The following is a 21,911-nucleotide window of genomic DNA, read 5'->3' as shown; positions in this document are numbered from 1 at the left end:
GACACGCAGAGAGGGCGGGGCACGCAGGTGACGGAAGCTGGGGTGGTGGAGAGCTGCGCGGTCAGGCGTCCTGACTGGCTGGTTGGGGCGTCAGGGCAGTGAAGGGAGGACTGCCGGTCCCGGGCGGCGAGTTCCCTGTCTCCAGCTGTCCGCAGACAGAACATGCCCCCCTGACCCCGAGGACCCCCGGCCGGGTTTGCTTAGAGAAGACGCGGCTCCCCAGCACTTGGGCTGGGGCGTCCCTGCCCGCTCCTCCTCTGTCGCTGGGGAACCGCCGGGCTGAGCAGCTGGGAGAAGCAGGCCAGAGCCTTCTAGGGCCTCGGGCCCGGGGACCCGTGGAGGATGAGCTGGCTCTTTCCCCTGACCAAGAGCGCCTCCTCCTCCGCGGCTGGGTCCCCCGGTGGTCTCACCAGCCTCCAACAGCAGAAGCAGCGGCTGATCGAGTCCCTCCGGAACTCACACTCCAGGTGACTGGTCGCCGCCTCTCCGACAGGAAGAAAAAGTAGGGCGGGAGGGCGGGCTGGTCCTAACTACACTCGCAGCTCCTCAGGCCGACTCCCGCCAGCTGCCGCCTTTTGACCTACCTCCCTTCGTCCTGCCTCTCACGCTTGCTCTCCTATCCCTGACCCACGTTCAGGATTTTCTTCCGGGCCCTCCTTCCCTCCGTCCCGCCCCACCACTGCTCAGCTCCTCTAATTGCGATTTGCTCATCCCTCCTGACAACAGCGCTGCTGACTGTAATCTATCTCATAGTCTGTCTCCAGTATGCCTTGCTTTGCCCGGCTTCCTCACTAATCTTTCCCTTTGCCCACCTGTTTGCCGCGTTGGCAGAATTGTTAAAATTCTGTACTTGGGTAAAAAGAATCGTGAAGAGTGATCTCCAAGTTTCACAAATAGTGGACCATTTTTGAAAAAAACCCAAAACTGTTTCAACATTAAAGAGAAGGGAAGACAGTTTTCACCAGTGAGTTCTTCTCTGGGAGTGACATACTCAATCCTCTGAAGTGTCTAATAGAAGATTTACCCCGTTCTAACCACCTCCCCCCAGCTGGCAACTATCAGTCTCTGTTCATTTCTCACTTCGTTATTCTTGTTCCCACACTCGGGAATTGCCTTAGAGTCATCTTGATTGTTCTTTTGGCGTTGTATGAGTTGTTCATTTCCAGCGTGGTCAGATTAGAAATATTTTGCAATTCAAATTAATTCAACTGTTTTTATTGTAAACTGGTTTGCTGCAGCCCTTTATATTGCAAAAATCTGTGACCTCTAGTGGTTTTTAAAAATTAGAACTGCCTCTTTATATTATATGGATTTTGCAAGTATATTTACTTGAGTGTCAGCACGTATTTTAATGTAAAGATGTCAACATCTTAATAGACTTTTCATACATTTGAAATATATATATTCAGAGGTATTAAAATTGATTAATTCCTGTGGAAGGAACTTCTAGGAGCCATTTTATCTGTTACACTAAGGATTTTTTCCCAAGCAAGTTATAGTGTAGAATAGTTTTAAATTAGATATAGTGTTAAAAGAAAAAAATCACTGCAAAATGAGTTTGGCTAAAATGAGGCCTATTACTGATTGAACTTCAGGTGTTTCTTGGTTCTTTGTCTCAATTGTTCTGCTTGTTGAGAACTTTAGAAAGGTGAGAATTTGTGGTATTAAACAGGAAAGAATGGCATGGTATTTGATTTAATTGTGGCTTTCTTTTTGGAAAATTAAGTTCATAGAGTTCTTACAAGTCAGTCTTACTCCAAATAGTATTCTCTACTAACCTGTAAGAGCTACTCTTACAAAATATGCTTATGAAACAAGGTGACTCCTTTTTAACAAACAACGAAAGTTTGTCTCCTTAGAAGGCATCGCCTTGGAAGACTGTATACTATGCTAGTACTACTATTGCCAAAATACTTTTTAGAACCATACTTTTGGAATTAATTGCTTTTAATCCTTTAGTATATTCTGTTAGGTATTCTCACTGCTGGCAAATTTTTATTCTTTGAGGTTGGAGTTGAATTTTTCAAATATTCCAAAGCCCCTTGCTGCTAAAGCTGGTAAATAAGGAAAGCGATTGATGTGAAATTTATTGTATATTTTTTTGGCCTTCAAATAAGGTGAGATTCTAAGGCAGGAATTGCTAATCTAAGGATTTCTGCAGTTGGCTTAAGAGGATCGGTAAATACTTTGAGTCAAATGCAGAAGGGATCTATTTTGTTATTTTTTGAGCCAGAAATTATGGACATAATCAGACATGTGATATTATCTACACATTTGTAATGTTTTATGAACAGCTAACTTTAAGTACTTGATTCTTTTAAGTTCTTTTATAAAAATATTTGAAGTTTTTATTGAAATATTTCACATTTATAAACTATACTTGGATAATTCTGGTGACAGTTAAGGTCATGTACTTCCATTTTTCAAAGAATGGTATGATCCCAGAAAAAATGTCTTCTACCTATTCTTGTTAAGTCTTCCCTTTTAACTCATGACATACCTTTTAAAACTAGCTGGTAAAAATGATGTATGTGTGCAGTATCTGAAAATATGTTGCTTGAGTAACCAAATTCAATACTACAACTTATGCTTAAAGATTTTTGTATAAAAAGACACTGCGATTGGTTATTCTGAAGGTGCACTTTTTAAAAGTTCAAAGAATGTTTCGAACAGTATTTTAATGAATAATAGAAAACTTCCTCAGTTACGAGTATTAATATCTTGTTGCATGCTGCCCACCTGCCTCACATTTAATATTCTATCCCTTCTCTAAATATAGGGTTAGTAGCTCTTTCTTGGCCATGAAAGCGTCTGACTTCTTTTCGTCTCCTCAATAACCTTTCCCACCCCCATTCTCTCATCTACCTTCCAACTCCTTATAATTAAAAAAAAAATCCCACTTCAGGAAAGAGTCTCTTTAATTCTCTTTCTCTAATTAATGTAAGCTTCTTTTCAGTTACCTTAAGAAATTCCTACCTCCTCATCTTCCTCAGGCCTCTCCTAAAGGTTAGCTGAATTTTATGTGTATTTTTTCCTCATCTAAGTCTTACTGGTAAGGCAGGGCAAATGGGACACTGTCATAATGATGACCAAAAAAGTGTTTACCCAAAATATAATAACACATTTGTCTGCTATGAAAATGGAAACAAAGTTATATAGATTACTAGGCTCAAGAATTTTATTCCACCTTCTAAATAACAGTCATCACAGTATTCAATTTACCACTAAAATTCCTGACTTTACAGGCAGGAGTAGAACTAATTCTGTTGTTTCTTTTACTTCCTAAAGAAGCTCACTCTAAGAGACACTGTTGATTTCCCATCTAAATCCATTTCTTCTGATTTCTTGGAAGAACATTATTTTTATATGGGTTCCTGGTCTGCGGGACCAGTTATTTAATGGAGGCTGTGCTCTTTCAACCTGCTTAGGTAAATAATGATTGTTTACGCCAATGATGATGGTCTCATTCCCATTGCTAGTTATTGTGGAAGCAAGACACTTGACCTAATCTTAGTCAGTGGAGTGGTGGGTTGGAGAAGAGGTCTGCTGGGGAGCTGCTCAAAACATTTTCTTAGTAATAGTAGTGTCTAAGAGGAAATGCTTTGTGTTTTGGATATCGTTGTGTTACGTGGAACATCTAGAACTGCTTGGATCATGACGGAAGCAGACTGACTAATGAATGTGGTAGAGTAGAAAGATGGAAAGTCTGTGATAATATTGTGATGCTGAATTAACCAGATCTGGAAACTTCCTTCCTCCGGACTTCTTGCTGTATAAGATTATACGATACATATACATTTGTATTATACATACAAATAACCCCTCACTGTTTAAGACACTTCTGGCCTGGTTTTTCAATTATTAATACTTGCAGTTGAAACTGCCCCAAGTGATACTCACTAATTCCAGTATTTAAAGATTCTTCGAACTGAAGCTGTTAAGTATCTCCCTGCATTGACCCTGCAATCAGAAAATACTAAAATCTGATGGTAGCTCAACAGTTACTTTACTATCCTTACTATCCTGGTTTTTCCTCTCTCACAGTATCTACAGTTATTAGCTTCTTTATTATTTTATTTCCTTAGCTCTGAAGGAACAACCTGTAGCTGTGTTTGTCATTGTTATCTGTAATTAACTATATAAATTCAAAGTTATACAAATAGTACTCTTTCTTTGTTACCTTTTACTTAGGGAGATCAGCTCTCTCAAGTAAAGGACTTCTCCGTTTTAATAATCAGTTATGTGGTAATTCTGGTGCTATTTTTATTTTATTTTTAATCAGAAAATCTAATTTGGGAGTTATTTTTATCAGAATTGCTTTCTTTTTCACTCTGGTATGAGATGTTAGACAAAATGAATTTGAGGAACATAAATGCAAACAAGCAAAAATTATTGACATTGGGAAAAGCAACATGACTTAGGTGAAGTCTGAGTTCCAATTCCCATCTGTAGAATCAGGAATTGTGATTTTTATTCTGCAGGATTGTTGGTATTTAAGTAATATATATAAACATTTATTAGAGTATCTGACACACAGTAAACAGGCAGCAGATTGTATTCCTTCTTTCCACTGCATAGAATCAGTGTGCCTGGAACCTTTGCCTCTTAGCCTACATGGATCTAGCCAGCTTATTGTTTATGAATTGCTCACAAGCTTACAGCTCACTTGCCTCTGGCAGGACTACTTCTGACTTTCCATTCAGAAAGCATGTCCATTCCAGAGAGTTCTTTTCTTCACAAATGAAATGTAAGATTTCATTTTGAAAGATTTCAGACAATACATGTAAAGAAACTAGAATGTTATTGGACACACAGTAAGTACTCTGTAAATGCCAATTATTTTATTTTTGTATCTTAAATATAATAGTGCCAACCTCATAGTTTTTAAAAATTGTTTTGAAATCTTCTTTTGTTGCCAGTCCTTGGATATTCTTTCTGATTACCCAGATTCTTTTAAAAAACCTTATAACATCTTTGGAGAGCCTGCTCTTGTATAATTTTCTACCCTATAGCTGTTAAGTTTAACCCCCTGTTCTCAGGTATAAAACTCATGGGTTTCTTAGTAAGCCTAGATTCCAAACCTTTCTTTTTGTAGTTTTTACTGTCAGCTCATAAGGACTCACATGCAAACTTGATAAGACAAAAAGTTTGTAATGAGAGGATATGTGTATATGTGTTAACCTGTCTAGTGTTGTATTTTTTAATAGATCTGTTGTCGACATAATTTGAGATTTTTCATTAAAATATCTAAATTTCCAACTTTTAAAAAATAGATTTTATTATTTAGAGCAGTTTTAGGTTTACAGAAAAGTTGAGCAGCAGGTACAGAGATTTCCCATATAGCCTTTGCCCTCTCCAACTTTTCTTTTAAAATGGAAAGATCTGGCAACAGTTCCCACATAACAGTGCTTGCTTTGAGCTTAAGAGTAGCTGTCCTATTTACTGGGCTGCTCTTCTCCATTTTACCAGTTTGCAATCACACCCTTTTGTACTACAAGCAACTGCCTTCATTTCATGTACCTTTCTAACTCTTAAAGGTATTTGAGAGTAAAATTTTCTTGGGGAAGAAAATCACCTTGACTTGTTGCAATAAAAAATTCTATAAGAATCTGCTGTGCCTTAGCCTATTGAAGCTACAGAAACCTACAAAATGTCAATATTTTGACTCTAAATTTAAACTCTTATAGTGAACTTAAAAGTTATGTATATCAAACAATCCCATAATTAAGTGAATTTTAATTTGATACATTAAATCATATAGTCTATAACCAGTGATTAAACGTTATAATTTCAGAGTATATGACACAATAAAGCATGTTACCATTTTAAAATTTTCCTAAATAGATGGTAACACTCAAGTGCTATCCCTAGTTAATTTTCCCTATAGTAGTATCAGTCCATACCTGCTTTTTAAAAAAAGTTACCACACAGGTCGTCATTTCTCCATTGCCAGTTGAATCCAACCACATCTACTCCTCCCCTCCTACCTCTGAACTCCTTCCAAGCTGTCTCTACTGCCTGCTCACCTAAGCCAAAAACCTGGTCATCCTGTTTTCACTTGGTCATCCCTGCTACCACTGGATTGTAACTATTCTCTCTGCCTGCAGTCTTCTTCCCTTACTTTTTTCTTCCACATGGGTGCCAGAGTCATCTTTTTAAAATTTGAATTTGACCATGTTATTCCTTTCAGTAGCTTCCTAACTCTTGCCAGCCTCCTTAGCTTAAAGCCTGGTTGTCACAGAAGGTGGTGATGTGACTGATGGAAACATGTCAGCAGACACAATGTAAAGTTTCTTTAGGGCAAAGGATATGGACACTCTTAGAGTTATTATTTCCTACTGAAGCTTTCCTAATTGTGTTTCCTCTTGTCTAGAATGTACACTTCATTTCCCCGATTCTCTTTCCTAAGGTTAACTCTTACTTGACTTTTTTTTTTTTTTTTTTTTTGGCGGTACGCGGGCCTCTCACTGTTGTGGCCTCTCGCATTGCGGGCTCCGGATGCGCAGGCTCAGCGGCCATGGCTCACGGGCCTAGCCGCGCGGCACGTGGGATCTTCCCGGACCAGGGCACGAACCCGTGTCCCCTGCATCGGCAGGCAGACTCTCAACCACTGCGCCACCAGGGAAGCCCCTTACTTGACTATTAAATGTAGCTCAGATACTGTTTTTTAATCCGAATACCCATCCATCCCTGTTTAGGTTGTTTCCTCTGTGTTCCTATAGCTCTGTGCACATCTCTGTCATGATTCAACGTCTTCTACAGAACACTGTTCAAAAACTACTGTAAAATAAGTGGTCCATGTCAAACAGACATAGAAAACAAAATCGAGTATTCTAGAATTTCTAAAAGCCTTTAATATGCTAAAGTGCATCAATATTCTCCAAGAGAAAGATACAGTATGAAGCATCTTCCAAGCAGAGCACTGAACCATCTATTTGAGCTATTTAGCTATTTATTTTAAATTTCCAGTTTCTTAATTACTCATTTTCATATCAACGTGTGTGTGTGTGTGTGTGTGTGAGTGTGAGTGAGAGAGAGAGAGAGAGAGAGAGAGAGAGAGAGAGAGAGAGGGAGAGGGAGAGAGAGGGAGAGAATGCAAATGTTAATAAGGAAGAACCTTTGTATTCTATTACAAGTTAATTACTAAAGGGATGTTGCCTATTAGCTTCAATTATACATCATGGCCCATATCTGGGAGCCCTGCCTCCCAGGTAAAGAGCATTAAGCTAAAATACCTTTGTTTAGCTCCTGAGCAGGCCCACCTGTGAATGACTGCAGGGAGATAGAAATTAACGCATCCCCTCGGGAGGCTGACCGGAAACAGGAAATGTTTGGCCTTACTCCCTCCCCTTTTAGTATAAAAGAAGCCCGAATTCTGACTGCGGCACGATGGTTCTCTGGGGGCACGAGTCTACCATCTTCTTGATCTGCTGGTCTTGCAAATGAAGTCGCTATTCCTTACCCCAACAACTCGTCTCTCAATATATTGGCTTGTCGTGCAGCGAAGAGCTCGAGCTTGGACGCGGTAACACAAGGGCTATTTTCTTTTGTTCCTCTCAGGGTATTATACAAATTGATAGTCTTCTGTTTGCTCATTTAACTCTGTTTCCTTGAAGTTTTGTGTTTGGGGCTTGTTGAGTTTGATGCACGCTTTGCGTGGTTTTGTTTTGTTCAAACCTTTTCTGTATTTGAGATTCCTGGTTGACTTGTTTGTAGATATTTAATTCTGTTTACCATACCCTGCCTCAGGTGATAGGTGAAAAAGAATGACTCTCTTTGTTATGGGCCAAGCTGTTAGCTGTCTTTTGGAAATGGAGGCTTCCTGGGAGTCAGTAGCTTCCTAAGGCACTGCTACCTTAGAGGCTACATCCCCGTGTTGTTCAGGGGGCAGATACTATTGCTGTCCTCTGGTTGGAACAAGCGGGGCACCAGGAGAGTGCTCTAGCTTCCTGCTGGCCAACGTGTCCCAGCACTGTCTACCCTGAGAGGCGCTCCTGCCCTACCCTACACCCTCTGGTTTGCGTTGAATCGGTTCAAGGGATTGGAGGACCTTCAGACTGCTCCTACTTTGCTTTGGTCTTATGTTTTGGGTCGTCATTAGTTCCTGTATTTATTTTCTTTATTTTTTTTAACGCTGATCTTTTCCTTAAATCTAATCCCATCTTTTTTTATCTTTCTAAGATTCCTCAAAGCTTCTTGTCAGTTTATGGTACTATTTGCTTTCCAGCACTGTTACAGATTTGCTTTTTAAAAGTCAGTTTCGATATTTCCTGGAGAAAATGGGATGGGAAAGGGAAATTGTCTAATCTTTATCTACTGTCTTGAAGCATCTAAACCCTTTATTGGAAAGGATCACTTAAAAACCCTCCCTTGAGCTACCCAACACTGCCAGAGATGCATGAAATCAGTATCTTGAATTGCTCTTTTTCAGTCACTTGATGTGCTGTGTGCCCCATCAGAGCAAAGACCACACTATTTCCATTTCCTTGGAAGATGCTGGATATATGGTAGCTGTTCAGTTGAACCTAGTCTTAGTTACAAAATACAAGTTTACACAAAATACAAAGTAAGGAGATAAATGATTGTTCTATAAAAGGAATCTTTTAACCATAACTAGTGCCTCTCTTGCATTTCAAGATCTGCTTGTTTACAGTTTTAGGAACTATTAAAGAAATGTGGATGCCAGTTAGTGACACATGCTGACAAAGTTTTCTGTTGTTGCAGCTTTCTTTAGTCCCGAACAGATCCAGAGCCACTGAAGTAAAGCCATAGTAATTCACTGCTCTCAGAGAACCTAGGAAATAAAATTATTAATGGAAGGCTATTTAAATTTTCTCTGGTGTGATTACAGTATTACTTCAAAGTGTGTGTGTTTACATCCAAAGAGTACTTACCTGTCAGCATAAAGATATGGCTATATGACTGTAAGAATGTTTATCAAAGTATAGTTTATAGTAGTAAAACTTAGAAACAATCTAAATATTGATGCCAAAAACTCAGCCTCTGTGCACCAGTGCCAAACCAAATCTTGGAGACAGAGTTTTGGAAGAAGTAGAAAAGAATAGCTCCATTGCTTTGCCAGGCAAACAGGGACACAACAGCCTCGTGCCCTGAGAAACTGTGTCCCAGCCTGGGAGGATTTGGTGAGTTTTATAGCAGTGGTTCAAGGGCAGAGTTGCTAATAAGGATCAGGGTGTGTGCAGGGCCTGCACTCCTTTAATTTGGCCTCAGGTGGTCTCCTCCCTTGTCTCTGCATCCCCTCCCTTCCCTGATTAGCAGCTGTTCAAATCTGCCCTTTAGAATTCAGGGAAGGTAATGGAGGCTGGAGTGTATTCAGTGTATTCCCTACAAACAAGAAACGGAGGACACAGAAAGGCTTCCATGCCCAGGAGCCCCACAGGGTCCTGCTCAGTTTCAATATCTAATAGTATGGAGTAGTTTAAACAATATACTAGAACTTTATGCAGCCATTTAAAAATATTGTAAAATAACATTTGCTGATTTGGAAAAATAATTTTTTTTCTAATGAGAATGAATTATTTTTGGAATAACTTTTTTAAAGTTATTTGAAAATAGCAAAAACTTCAAAATAAATATGTGATAAAGATTCAGGGAATGATTCTTGTTTTAATTAAGTAGAACAAATATCTGCTGTTTTGTCTAACATAGCTAGTGTAGAGGAGGAAAAAGCTTTCCTTGATGCTCTTAGGGTCCCTGGCTGGGTCTGAAAATTAAACTGACAAAGACAGATTAACAGGAGAAAAGCATAGAAATTTAATTAATGTGAGTTTTACATATCAGGGGGCCTTCAAAAGGAAATGAAGACCCAAAGAAACAGACCTGAGTATTTTATGCTGGGTTTGATGAAGAGTGGACAGTTGTGGAGGAATATGATGGGTTAAGAGGTATGAGGCACGTCTTAGAGATATTGCGGGTTCAGTGCCAGACCACCTCAATAAAGCAAATATTGCAGTAAAGCATGTCACATGAATTTTTTGGTTTCCCAGTGCATATAAAAGTTATGTTTACACTATACTGTAGTCTATTAAGTATGCAATAGCATTATATCTAAAAAACAATGTATTTTAATTAAAAATACTTTATTGCTAAAAAATGCTGTTATCTGAGCTTTCAGCAAGTCGCAATCTTTCTGCTGGTGGAGGGTTTAAAATATTGCAAGAATCACCAGTATGTGACACAGAAACATGAAGCGAGCAAATGATACTGGAAGAATGGCACCAATAGACTTTCTCTATGCAGGATTGCCACCATCCTTGAATTTGTAAAAAAAAAAAAAAAGGGGGGGGGAAAGAAAAGAAAAAGGCAATATCTATGAAGCACAATAAAGTGAAGTATGCTTGTAATTGTAGTAAATGGGGCAGGGGGCATGTGGTTGCAGGGTACAATGATGACATAGCAAGGCCGGTTTGTTAGGACTCTTCTTGGTGTCTCTATGTCTTCTGAGATAAGGATGCTCCTTTCCTCTTGGCATGGGGAGGGCACCTCTTAATGAGGTTTTATGACCTGTTTCAGGGAAGAAGGGTGAGGGGGGGAGAAGGTCAGAGTAACTTTACTGTTTCTGCTATTTTCTCATACTCCTTCAGCTTAAAATATTCAAGATGCCAAGGTGCCACATTTAGGGGTAGCGTGTCCTGAACCCCATCAATTGCCATGATTAACCTGTTGTTTTGAAATTTGTTAATGACGGTTTAGCTCTCATTAATGTTACAAATATTACCTTTAGTTATTTTTGATACCTCATTTGTGGAGGAAACTTGTCAAAAATTTTAATAAATGTCAAGAACATAATTATGGGAACAGTGAATTGAACACTTTTAGCCAATGATTTAAGTAAAAATCATCTTAATCAAATTCACTTTTTTCTATAAAAATACAGTGTCTGAAAAAATGAGTTAAAACTTTAGTATTACAAATTTAGACAGGCTCCAATTTAGATGTGTGTTCTAAATGCTTATTTAATAATAGCTAACATATATTGAACAATTATTATGGTATTATGTGGGGAGGGCTTTGCATGCATTATCTCACTTAATCTAACAGTTCTTTTAGGTAGATGGGTATTTTTAACATCTGCATTTACCATTTGAGAGATAAGGCTTAGATTAAATAAGTTGTCCATGATCACACAAGTGAATGGTAGAGGATTTGATCCCAGGAAGCTTAGATTAAGAGGTTGTGCTCTTAATCACTAAGATGCTCCACTTGGCTTTGAACTGGTAGATGCTTTTGTGATCAGTATTCCCTTAAAGCATTGGACACCTTAGGGTCCTAAGATAACAAAGAGGAATAAAAAACTTAAGTCATTTTATTGATTACATAATGTTTATACAGCTGAGAAGGCTGTTGGTATCCTAGTCCAAACGTGATCCCCAAAGAGAAACTTTCATAAAAATTGTGTTAGTCCGGGCTTCCCTGGTGGCGCAGTGGTTGAGAGTCCGCCTGCCGATGCAGGGGACACGGGTTCGTGCCCCAGTCCGGGAGAATCCCACATGCCACGGAGCAGTTAGGCCCGTGAGCCATGGCCGCTGAGCCTGTGCGTTCGGAGCCTGTGCTCCGCGACGGGAGAGGCCACAACAGTGAGAGGCCCACATACCGCAAAAAAAAAAAAAAAAAAAAAAAAATTGTGTTAGTCCTAATATTGAATATCTTCTTGAGTCTTTTCTCAACGATTTCTTCTCTTCAGTCATAACCTCATTCCATGGGATGTCAGAGGAGACATCTATGATTTCTCCATAACTCCATCCCAACACTTTTGAACCTTTCAAGCTACCTAAAATTTACATATTTGAGAGGCTAGATTTTTATTAGAAGGCAAAAAAAAGTCATAGTCCAAAAAAGAAAATGAGGAAAATAAGAGGTTTTCTAAAGCTACTAATTGAAGCAACCAAAAGAAAAGTAAATTACGTAATTGGTAGATCTTTCAAAGGTATTTATGCTTGAAAAAGTTTCACGTCTGTTTGGATATTAGGCCTCCTTTCAGCCTTAACTCATTAATACTACTTAACATTTTTCCCTTTGGAAAGATTATGAATGTTGGTTAGCATTCCAAGTGATCCCCCAAAAGATTTGGTTGGTAGATTATAACTGTAATAATTGCATGCCTGCAATTAAAAATAAAATAAAATTCTGAATGTAGAATGTTAAAGTATATGGGATTTATACTAGTTGGCATTTATATTCAGCTGCTAGTAACAAAGACTCCCAAAATAGTAACTTTAACGTGATAAAAGTTTCTTTTTCTCTACATACAAGAAATTCAGTTTGACAATTCCATAGCCATCAAGGACCCAAGCTACATCTTCCTGCTGAGCTCTCCCTAGTGTATGGCTCCCGTTCTCAGGGTCACTCCTGTTCCAGTATGGCTGTTAGAAGTTCAGCTATCAGGGCCAGGCTGGAAGGGAAAATGGACTCATACCAGTTTTTTTGTTCCCTTTTAAGATGCTTTCCTGGAAATTCCACCTCACAACTTTTCTATGTTTTATCGACTGGAACTTAAGTCTACAGCAACAACTTGCTGCAAGAAAAGTTAGAACATTGCTACTCAGAATAAAATCAGGCTTCTCTTATTTAGGAAGAAGGGGAATATTTGGTTTCGGAAAGCAGCCAGCGGTCTCAATCATAAGACTGTAGGAGACATCTCATCCAGACTTCTAAGTTTAAGCTCTTAAGGCCCAGGCTTCCCCAGCTATCTATACAGCTGGGCAATAGCAGAATTATAATCAGAACCCAGATGTCTTGCTGACTTGTTCTAACTAGAGGGCTCACAATTGCTTCTACTGAGGATGAATTAGATAAAGTGATAGTAAATCGATCTAGCACTAATATAAGAGTTTTTTTGTCTCTTTACCTCACCATCTAACTCCCCCTCTCAGCAACGACCCCGCCCATATCTCAGAATAGTATTGCCTGCTTATTCGATAAACATGATCATTTTCCCCTCAAGATACAAGTTATATTGGCCATCTAAATTCTATTATTAAAATAAAGTAGTTTTAGTAGACTCTAAAAATATTTAACATTTGTTTTTAACATTAATGGTTTTTATAACTTTAGATAAATTTTTTTTCTCAAATTTTCTCCTACAGTATAGCTGAAATACAGAAAGATGTGGAATACAGGTTGCCATTCACCGTAAACAACCTGACAATTAACATTAATATGTGAGTAGAATTGTATCCTATTTTTTCATGTAATAGGACTTTAAAATCTTTTTATTATTTTGTTTCTTAGCTATTATTAGAAGTAAACTGTTTAAAAGTGAATTTATTCCCTTTCTAGTATTTATCTCCCTCTCTAGTAACTATAGTTTATTAAACTTAAAATTTTGTGAAATAAAAAATTTTTTAAGTCATCATTGTAATAGATATTGCTGTAAGAAACTATAAAAGAGGAAATGTAATAAAAAGACGTTATTGTTTTGCACTAAAGTCTAAGCTGGAGGTAGGCTGAAAGAGTAAGAATGATAATGACAAACACTCAAAGGGATCATGTGTGGAAAACCATTAGAGATATAGACACTTTTACATCAGAAATAAGTGAAAATATTCTAGTTTTCGGCAACAGATAAACTACGTCAACCAGAAAGTTCAAGACTGAATTTGATCTGCTAATTATTTTTAAAGAAAAAAATTAAAAGTTGAAAATGTAATCATGAGGTTATTAAGTTATAAAGAGGAAAGGTTGGACAAAGTGATTGCTGAAGTACTCATTTAGCCTTAAGTGCAGTTATTAGTCTTTAGCATGAAAGAATTAAGTTATTACCTCAGATTGCATCAGGTGGCTAGCCACTAGAGTGAGTGTTTGGGTGAGGTAAAAAGGCACTTAACTTGAAGATAGGAACCATACTTGTTCATCGTCCTATCCTCATTGCCTAGCATGGTGCCTGCACATAGGAGGCCTTGTTAAATCCCAGTTGAATGAGTGGATTAAAGCATGACTATATAACAGTGACAACCATTATGCTGTGTTATCTTGATATATGGGAGTTTCTGAATCATCACAGCAGCCCTGCAAATTGGAACAAATAGGTAGTGAATAGTGTAGTGGGGAGAGAAACCCAGATTGGTTGGGGTCCAAAGGCCATACATTGCCTTTTTTTACCAAACTAGTTTAACATCTTCAACTATATAAATGAAGTAGTTTTATCTCTCATCACATGCCTTAGGTAGAGCTAAGTAGGAGAAGCCAACAAGGACCCAGTTTTCTTCTTGACAGTGTTGCCAACACATAGTTTTCTGAGCCAGAAGGGGAACAGAGTGGCAGTTTAAAGGGACATACTGGTCTGAGTTTTTAGAGATTTGGAAAACGGTTCCATGTCCAGTAAACTCTCACTTTTAAAGACTTTACTCCCTAATTTTAAATTTGTAGTAGCTCAAAAAAGGTTAAGGTTTTTACTCTTTTTATTTTTTGTATTGAGAATTTACTGTTATTTACTTGAAACCATGTGATTGACTTCAAAGTTGGGAGAGATATGTTAATTGAGACATTTAGAAGAGAGCCCTATAGAACCAAGGCATGATGACAGCTACACTGTTCCAATCCTAGCACTTCCCATTTTATCCACTCAACTCTTTAAAAAATTCAGCATATAATGAAATAATTGTTGGCAGTATTTCAAAAGTAGGAAAGCCATAAGAAAAGTATACGGCCGGAACCTGTGGTCCACTAAATAGCCAGACTGGGTTAAATTAGGGTTCACCTGATAAAAATGCCTGGTCTAATTTTAGCTGAGATTTTGGATAGTTTGGTATATTGTGTTTGAAAGCAATTAATTGGCGTGGTGTGAAGAATAGTCTATAATTCACGGTATCCTTATTCCACATTAAGAAGGTTTTACTATACTGAATTACTTTATAGTCTTGTTGCCAAAGTGTATCTTTTTGTATACTTTCAATCAACTCAACAAGCATAGTAGAGCACTAATTACTGAGTAATCCAAATGAAAGTATGAAAATTTTATTTGCTTTTAAGTAATTTTGTTTTAGGATTATGACTGTATAATATCACATTTGTTGTCTTTGTTTTTGTTTTTTAATCTGTTCTACCTTTACCAGATTGCTTCCTCCACAATTTCCTCAGGAAAAACCAGTGATCAGTGTTTATCCACCAATACGACATCACTTAGTGGATAAACAAGGAGTGTATGTTACCTCTCCATTAGTAAACAATGTATGTATATGGTGTAATTTATTTCAAAAATGTTCACTGTATTTAATAGATAATCCTGATTTGAAGGTTATTTGTTTTTCAGTGGTGAGGACCTGTTGATGTTAAGAACTTTGGTTCATAGTAGATCTTTTATAGTGGTTAGAAAGAGATAAAATTCAAATATGCCTTAAATTTCTTAGGATATATATACATAATATATATGTATATATATGATTGATTAATGTGAAGGACGGTAACTTAAATGTACTCAGTATTTACCTTTGAACCTTCAAATTATTGTCAATAGTGAAATGTGGAAGTATTTCAGCTCCATTATTGACTAAATAAACTTTTAACCTCATTTATGGTATTGATTCTGTAAGAAAATATTGTAAGTTGTGGATTGCTGATATGTTCAATTGACATAATATCCTTTGCTTTTCATTTAATTCTTGACTTGCAAAAGTGGATTTAAGATTGAGTTTTACAGTTAAATTATCCTAATGAGACTTTATAATCTTTTTCTGAAGATGAATTTGATCACCGTGTATTACTGTTACTTTTAGTTTACAATGCACTCAGATCTTGGGAAAATTATTCAGAGTCTGTTGGATGAGTTTTGGAAGAATCCTCCAGCTTTAGCTCCTGCTTCAACAGCATTCCCATAGTAAGTATGTTTATATCGAAAGAGTTTGTATATACATTTATTTACTTTTGATCTAAGTAATCAAAATATAGTTTAAAAATTCAAATAATGTTAAAAGGCAATCCTCTGTTTTCCACATCCCCACCTTCACACACAGATACATTCATACTTTTCAGAGGCAACTGTTTTTCTTTTTTAAGCTGCTTCTCTAATATTTACCTTCATCTTTCTGAATAATGTATACATACTGCTATCTCTTGATTCTTTCATTTTAGATACTATCTATTGACTTCCTATTATGGATTGATGAGGATTTTACTTACCTTTCACAAACCTTCCTTTTCCCTCATCCTCTGAGAAATTTTTGATTTTTACTTAAACTCATGTTTGGTACTTTCATTACATTGACTCTCTGAATATTCCTTGCTGCTGAGCCTCGTACTTTATAATGATTATATTTCCCTGATGGTATAACTTTTTGCTTTTCTCCGGAGTTAATAATTACTCCATTTTTCCATTGGTTTTATTTTCTTTGATCTTTTTAATTTTCCACATCTTTTAGCAGCTCTGAAAAATACCTTTCAAATCATTTTTTCACATCATCAAACCTGTCAGGTAATCTCTAGGTTCTGGTATTTTCTCTTTGCAGACATTGCTCCATTTTCCCCCTCCATTCTGAATTAGTTACTCTACAACTGCTATAAAGCTGTCATCCTGGGATTTCCCTTTCCCACTCTCCTGTGTTGGAGTCTCCTTTTCCTGCATCCTAAGTTTTTTTCTTTGTCAGGCTATTTCCTAGTTTCTTGTATTACTGCCTCCCCATAGCTTCCTAAGTAACGGCATGTTCCAGTTACTAAGGATGAATAACAAGTTATCCTAAAACTTGTGGTTAAAATAATGACAACATTTATTTTCCTTGTGAATCTGCAATTTGGTTAGGGACTAATAGAGCTTGTTTGTGCTCCACCTTCTGCATCAGCTGGCATGGCTTAAAACAATGAACACATTTACTTTGCTCACTGATCTTTAATTCAGGAAGGGTTCATCAGGGAAAGCTCTTGTCTGCTCTACTCATCATCAGTGGGCTCTCATCAGAGGCCTTACCTAGGGAGGTCAACTAGAATACCTAGATGCAGCCTGGGCTTCCTTACATCATAATGGGTAGGCTCCTGGGGTGAACATCCTGAACAGTTATGAGAAAGTCATATTCGCCTTCTCTGACATAGCTACTGAAGTCATTCAGTTTGTTCTGCTTCATTCTGCTTCTGCTTCATTCAGTTTGTTGAGGCAATCAAGAAGTTCTGATCAGATTCAAGGGGAAGAAAACAGGCTCTTCCTCTTCATGGTGGAGTGGCAAGGTTCTAGAAGAGTATATGGGACCAGAAATAGTGCTGTGGCCACGTTTGGAAAATACAGTATGCCACAAGGTGCTTGGAAGAATAATTTTGAGACTTTTTTTTTTTTTTTTTTTTTACCTGCAAATGTCTTTAATATACCCTCACACTTAAAAGTTGGTAGAGTTCAAATTCTATGTTGAAGTGGTTTTCCACTGAGAATTTTGAAGGCATTCCTCTATTGTCTATACATAGGCTTCTGTTGCCAAGATGTCCAGTGCCATTTTGATTTCTGATCCTTTGTAATGTTTATTTATTTATTTATTTATTTATTTTTGGCTGCGTTGGGTCTTCATTGCTGCACGCAGGCTTTCTCTAGTTGCGGTGAGCGGGGGTTACTCTTCGTTGCAGTGCGCGGGTTTCTCATTGCAGTGGCTTCTCTTGTTGTGGCGCACGGGCTCTAGGCGCACGGGCTCCAGTAGTTGTGGTGCATGGGCTCAGTTGTGGCTCACAGGCTCTAGAGTGCAGGCTCAGTAGTTGTGGAGCACGGGCTTAGTTGCTCCACGGCATGTGGGATCTTCCCGGACCAGGGCTTGAACTCGTGTCCCCTGTCTGCATTGGCAGGCAGATTCTTAACCACTGTGCCACAGGGAAGTCCCTGATCCTTTGTAACTTTTTATATCAGATATTCTGAAATTCCATGATGATACAACTTCATACAATCTTTACTTCCTTTTCTTGTAATATCTCTTGGCTTAGTTACCCAGTTCTACTTAATTTCCAAGAACTTTTTCTTGTTCAGAAGTCAGGTGGCATCTTTAACACTGCCTGGAAATCTGCTTAGGCTAGATTATCCCATTCATTGGGTGTATCAGCCCCAGCCATCATCTTTGCCCTCCTGTGTCTTTGTCCTGGAGTCATAAACCTCGCTGATATTCTTTATCTAAAGAATAATAAACTGTATTTCCTATCTTCTGTCAGGAAAGAGTTAAATATACCTCATTCACCTTATTTGAAGATATAAGCCAACAACTGTGATACAGTACACATTGTTAAAAAGCAAGTTTGATACATTTCTTAGATTATTTTATAGGTTGTACCCGGTATTGAGATTAAAATAAAGCTGACTGGTTCAAAATTAAGACTATTTCAAGGATAGTACAAATATTCCCTCACATTGAACATATTCTTTCTAAATAACTTATGTTATATTTACATACCTGCTAATAATATACCTTTACGTAAAAGTAAAGCTTTAAGATAAAGGTGAGCCATACTTTGAAATAAACAAACTTTTTAGAGAACTTTTTTAAACTTAATTTTTTCAATCATATATTCACTTGGCTCAAAAATTTTAAAACTGTAAAAGGGTATGGGACGAAAAGTCTCCTTCCACCTTTTCCCTTGCAGTTTACTTTTTCTTCTTATTGGTATCCAGAGTTTTTCATTTGGGTGCACATGCATAGAATTCCTGAGATATTTTATGCATATACAAGGAAATATGTACACATAGTATTATTCCCTCTTTTTTCACACAAATGGTAGCAAACTATTCCCTTGCCCTTTTTTTTTTTCCCCCTCACTAAATGGTATGGTTCAGAGAGCTTTCCATGTTGGTTACTAAAGCATTTCCTCATTCTTTATGACCACAAAGTACTTGTTTTATGGATATAGCATAAGTTAACAAAACTCCTATTAATGGACATTTTTGTTGTTTCCAATCTTTCCTGAAAGGCCCATCCTTCTTTGCCCTCAGTGATGCAGTGAATAACATTAAAAGTAATATTTTACCCAAGTGTAAGTTTATTTGTTAGATACAGTCTCAAAGTGGTATACATGCTTGTAATTTTGATTAATACTGCAGGATTGCCCTACAGAGTAAGTTGTACCAATTTCTACTCCTGTACGCGATGCTTAGTCCCTTTGCTGACATAGTAAACTATCAAAATGGATCTTTGCTAATTTATAAGCGGAAAATGTGTTAGTATAACTTTATTTGTATTTATCTTACAGTGAAGTTGACAGTTTTTTCCTATGATTTAGAGATTTTTTTTTCCTTTCCTTGAACCTGTGTATTCTGTCCTATTCTCCATTTTGCTATTGGGTTGTTAGTTAGTCTTTTATTAATTTGGAGAAATTCTTTATATATTAGAGAAATTATCCATTTTCCTATGACATGTTTCAGATGTTTTCCCCCAATTTGTTATTTGTCTTTATTTATAATGGACTTTGTCATGTAGAGGGTTTTTTTGGTTGTTGTTTTGTTTTTTATGTCATGGGATTTATCATTATTTTGTCTTATGACTTTTGAATTTGGGATCACAGAAAGTCCTTTACCACCCCAAGTTTTTAATTTCCCAGTGATTTCTTCCAGTTCTTTTAAGATTTTTTTAAAAATCCAAAAACCATTTTAAATTTGATACATTTGGTTTTTATTTTATTATAGATATGAGGGCTTGGCTCCAATTTAATTTTTTCCAGATGTCCCAATGCTATTTATTGACCAATCTTTTTTTTTTTTTTTTTTTACTAATTTGAGATTCTTTTTATTATATCTTAATTGCCATATATCTTTGGGATTTTTCTGGATTTTGTATTCAGTTCCATTGATCTACCTATCCATTGCCAGTGTTATGCTTTTAAAAAGTTTTGTGGTTTTTTATTTTTAATTATTAAGGTTTTCTAATGTGTTTTGCTATATGGCAGGGTTAATCTCTCTTTACCCTCATTTTTCAGGTACTTTTCTCTATTTTCTTATTTATTTTTCCATATTAGCTTTAGTATTATAATTTCAAAATCTGTGATAAATGTTTTCTTCCAACACAATTCCAATTTATGTTAACTTACTATGTCATTAAATATGACATTAAATTATGTCATGAAACAATAGCACTCCCGTTTAAAAAAATTGTTTAAGCTTGATATATTATGGAACATTTCAGTACTCTGATACCCATTTTTTTTTTCCAACACCACCAAGTAATTCTCCAGTTCTCACCAGACACTTGACTGTTTCCTACGAATTTAACTTAATTCTGATGCTATCCACCAGGAGGTGGCGTCAGATCCCACAGATTAGGGGCTCAGTCTCACAGGCTGCTCCATTTCACATACCAATTGAAAATGTATAGTTACCTGTGCTATAAATCACAGGTTCCCATGACCTCCACCTCAGGTTTGAGTAATTTGTTAAGTGGCTCATGGAACTCCAAAATAAATTTACTTATGTTTACTAGTTGATTATAAAGGATACAGATGAATAGCCAGGTGAAGAGGTACCTAGGGCAGGGCAAGGTCTAGGAGAGCCGCAAGCACAGGAGCTTTTGTCCCCATGAACTGGGGTGCACCACCCTCCTGCCATATGGATACATTCATCAACAAGAAGCTTGTCAAATCTTATTGTTCAAGGGTTTTTTAGAGCTTATTCAGCAGCCCCCGTCTTCCCTGAGATCGATGGGTGGGGCTGAAAGTTGCAACTTTCTGTCAGTTGGTCTTTTTGGTGACCAACCCCGTCCTCAGACTATATAGGGACTCAGCCTAAGTCACCTCATTAGCATAAACTCAGATGTTACAAATAACAAAAAAGGGTCCTGTCATTTAGGAACTTACCAGGATTTTAGGAGCACTTTGTCTAGAACCTGGTCAAAGACAAATATGTTTCTTATTATACCACAAATACAAAGTAAAGTATTTAGTATTCTATTTTTTTAAAAAGTCTTTTAATCTTTCATACAAGAGTGACTGACCCATTTAAACTTAACTATATTAATTTAAGTATTGGTATTTAGATAATTCTCATCTGCATTTTGGCCTAAATTACACTAATTATTTTAGAGTATGGTTCTCTTTGAACTGCTCTAAAAGGAAAAAAAAGTTAAATGTAAAATATCTTTTTTAGGTATAATTGACATGTAACGTGTACAACAGAATGATCAATAGTAATTTATATTACAAAATGATCACCATGATAAGTCTAGTTAACACCCATCGCCATACATAGTTACAAAATTTTTTCTTGTGATGAGAATGTTTAAGATTTACTCTTAGCAGCTTTCAAATATGTAGTATAGTATTATTAACCATAATGGTGCTGTATATTACCTCCCCATGACTTATTTATTTTATAACTGAAAGTCTGTACCTTTTGACCATGTTCACACATTTTGCCTACTGCTGCCCATCACCTGCCTCTGGCAAACACCAATCTCTTTTCTGTATTTATGAACTCAGTGTTTTTTGCTTTTGTTTTTCATTTTTAAATTCTACACATAAATGAGAGCATATGGTATTTGCCTTTCTCTGTCTGACATATTTCACATAGCATAATACCCTCAGGGTACATCCATATTGTTTTGAATGGCAAGATTTTCTTTGTTTTTATGGCTGAATAATATTTCGGTGTATATATACACCACCTTTTCTTTAATCATCTACTGATGGACACTAGGTTGTTTCCATTTCTTGTCTATTGTAAATAATGCTGCAATGAACATAGGGGAGCAGACATCTTTTCGAGTCAGTGTCTTCATTTTCTTCACATAAATACCCAGAAGTGGAATTGCTGGAGCATATGGTAGTTCTGTTTTGACGAGCCTCCATCCTGTTTTCCATAGTGGCTGTACCAATTTACATTTCTACCAGCAGTGTACAAGCATTCACTTTTCTCCATAGTCTCACCAATGCTTGGTATTTCTTATCTTTTTGATAATAGTCATTCCAACAAGTTTGATAGTAATCTAATTATCAAAGAATTAGCATCTTTT

At 37.1% G+C, this 21,911-nt stretch overlaps 1 protein-coding gene across 2 annotated transcripts in view; it reads left to right on the top strand.

The window, feature by feature from the left end:
• The first annotated feature begins 16 nt into the window (after nt 1-16).
• VPS37A (VPS37A subunit of ESCRT-I) overlaps nt 17-21,911 on the top strand; it is a 38,472-nt gene continuing 16,577 nt past the window's right edge. Inside the window, exons 1-4 of one of the 2 annotated variants that reach the window (XM_030831888.2) lie at nt 17-467; nt 13,107-13,181; nt 15,075-15,189; nt 15,735-15,835. In XM_030831888.2, the coding sequence (XP_030687748.1) occupies nt 343-467; nt 13,107-13,181; nt 15,075-15,189; nt 15,735-15,835 (416 nt within the window). In that variant the 5' untranslated portion in view covers nt 17-342. Of the gene's footprint in view, nt 468-7,374; nt 7,526-13,106; nt 13,182-15,074; nt 15,190-15,734; nt 15,836-21,911 lie in introns of those variants that run through there. The other variant, XM_060291399.2, reaches the window with a different exon arrangement.

The sequence above is a fragment of the Globicephala melas genome, chromosome 21, assembly GCF_963455315.2.
Source record: "Globicephala melas chromosome 21, mGloMel1.2, whole genome shotgun sequence".
Lineage (NCBI taxonomy): Eukaryota > Metazoa > Chordata > Mammalia > Artiodactyla > Delphinidae > Globicephala > Globicephala melas.
The sequence above is the reverse complement of the archived record's forward strand: the minus strand, read 5'-3'. Positions and strand labels throughout refer to the sequence as shown.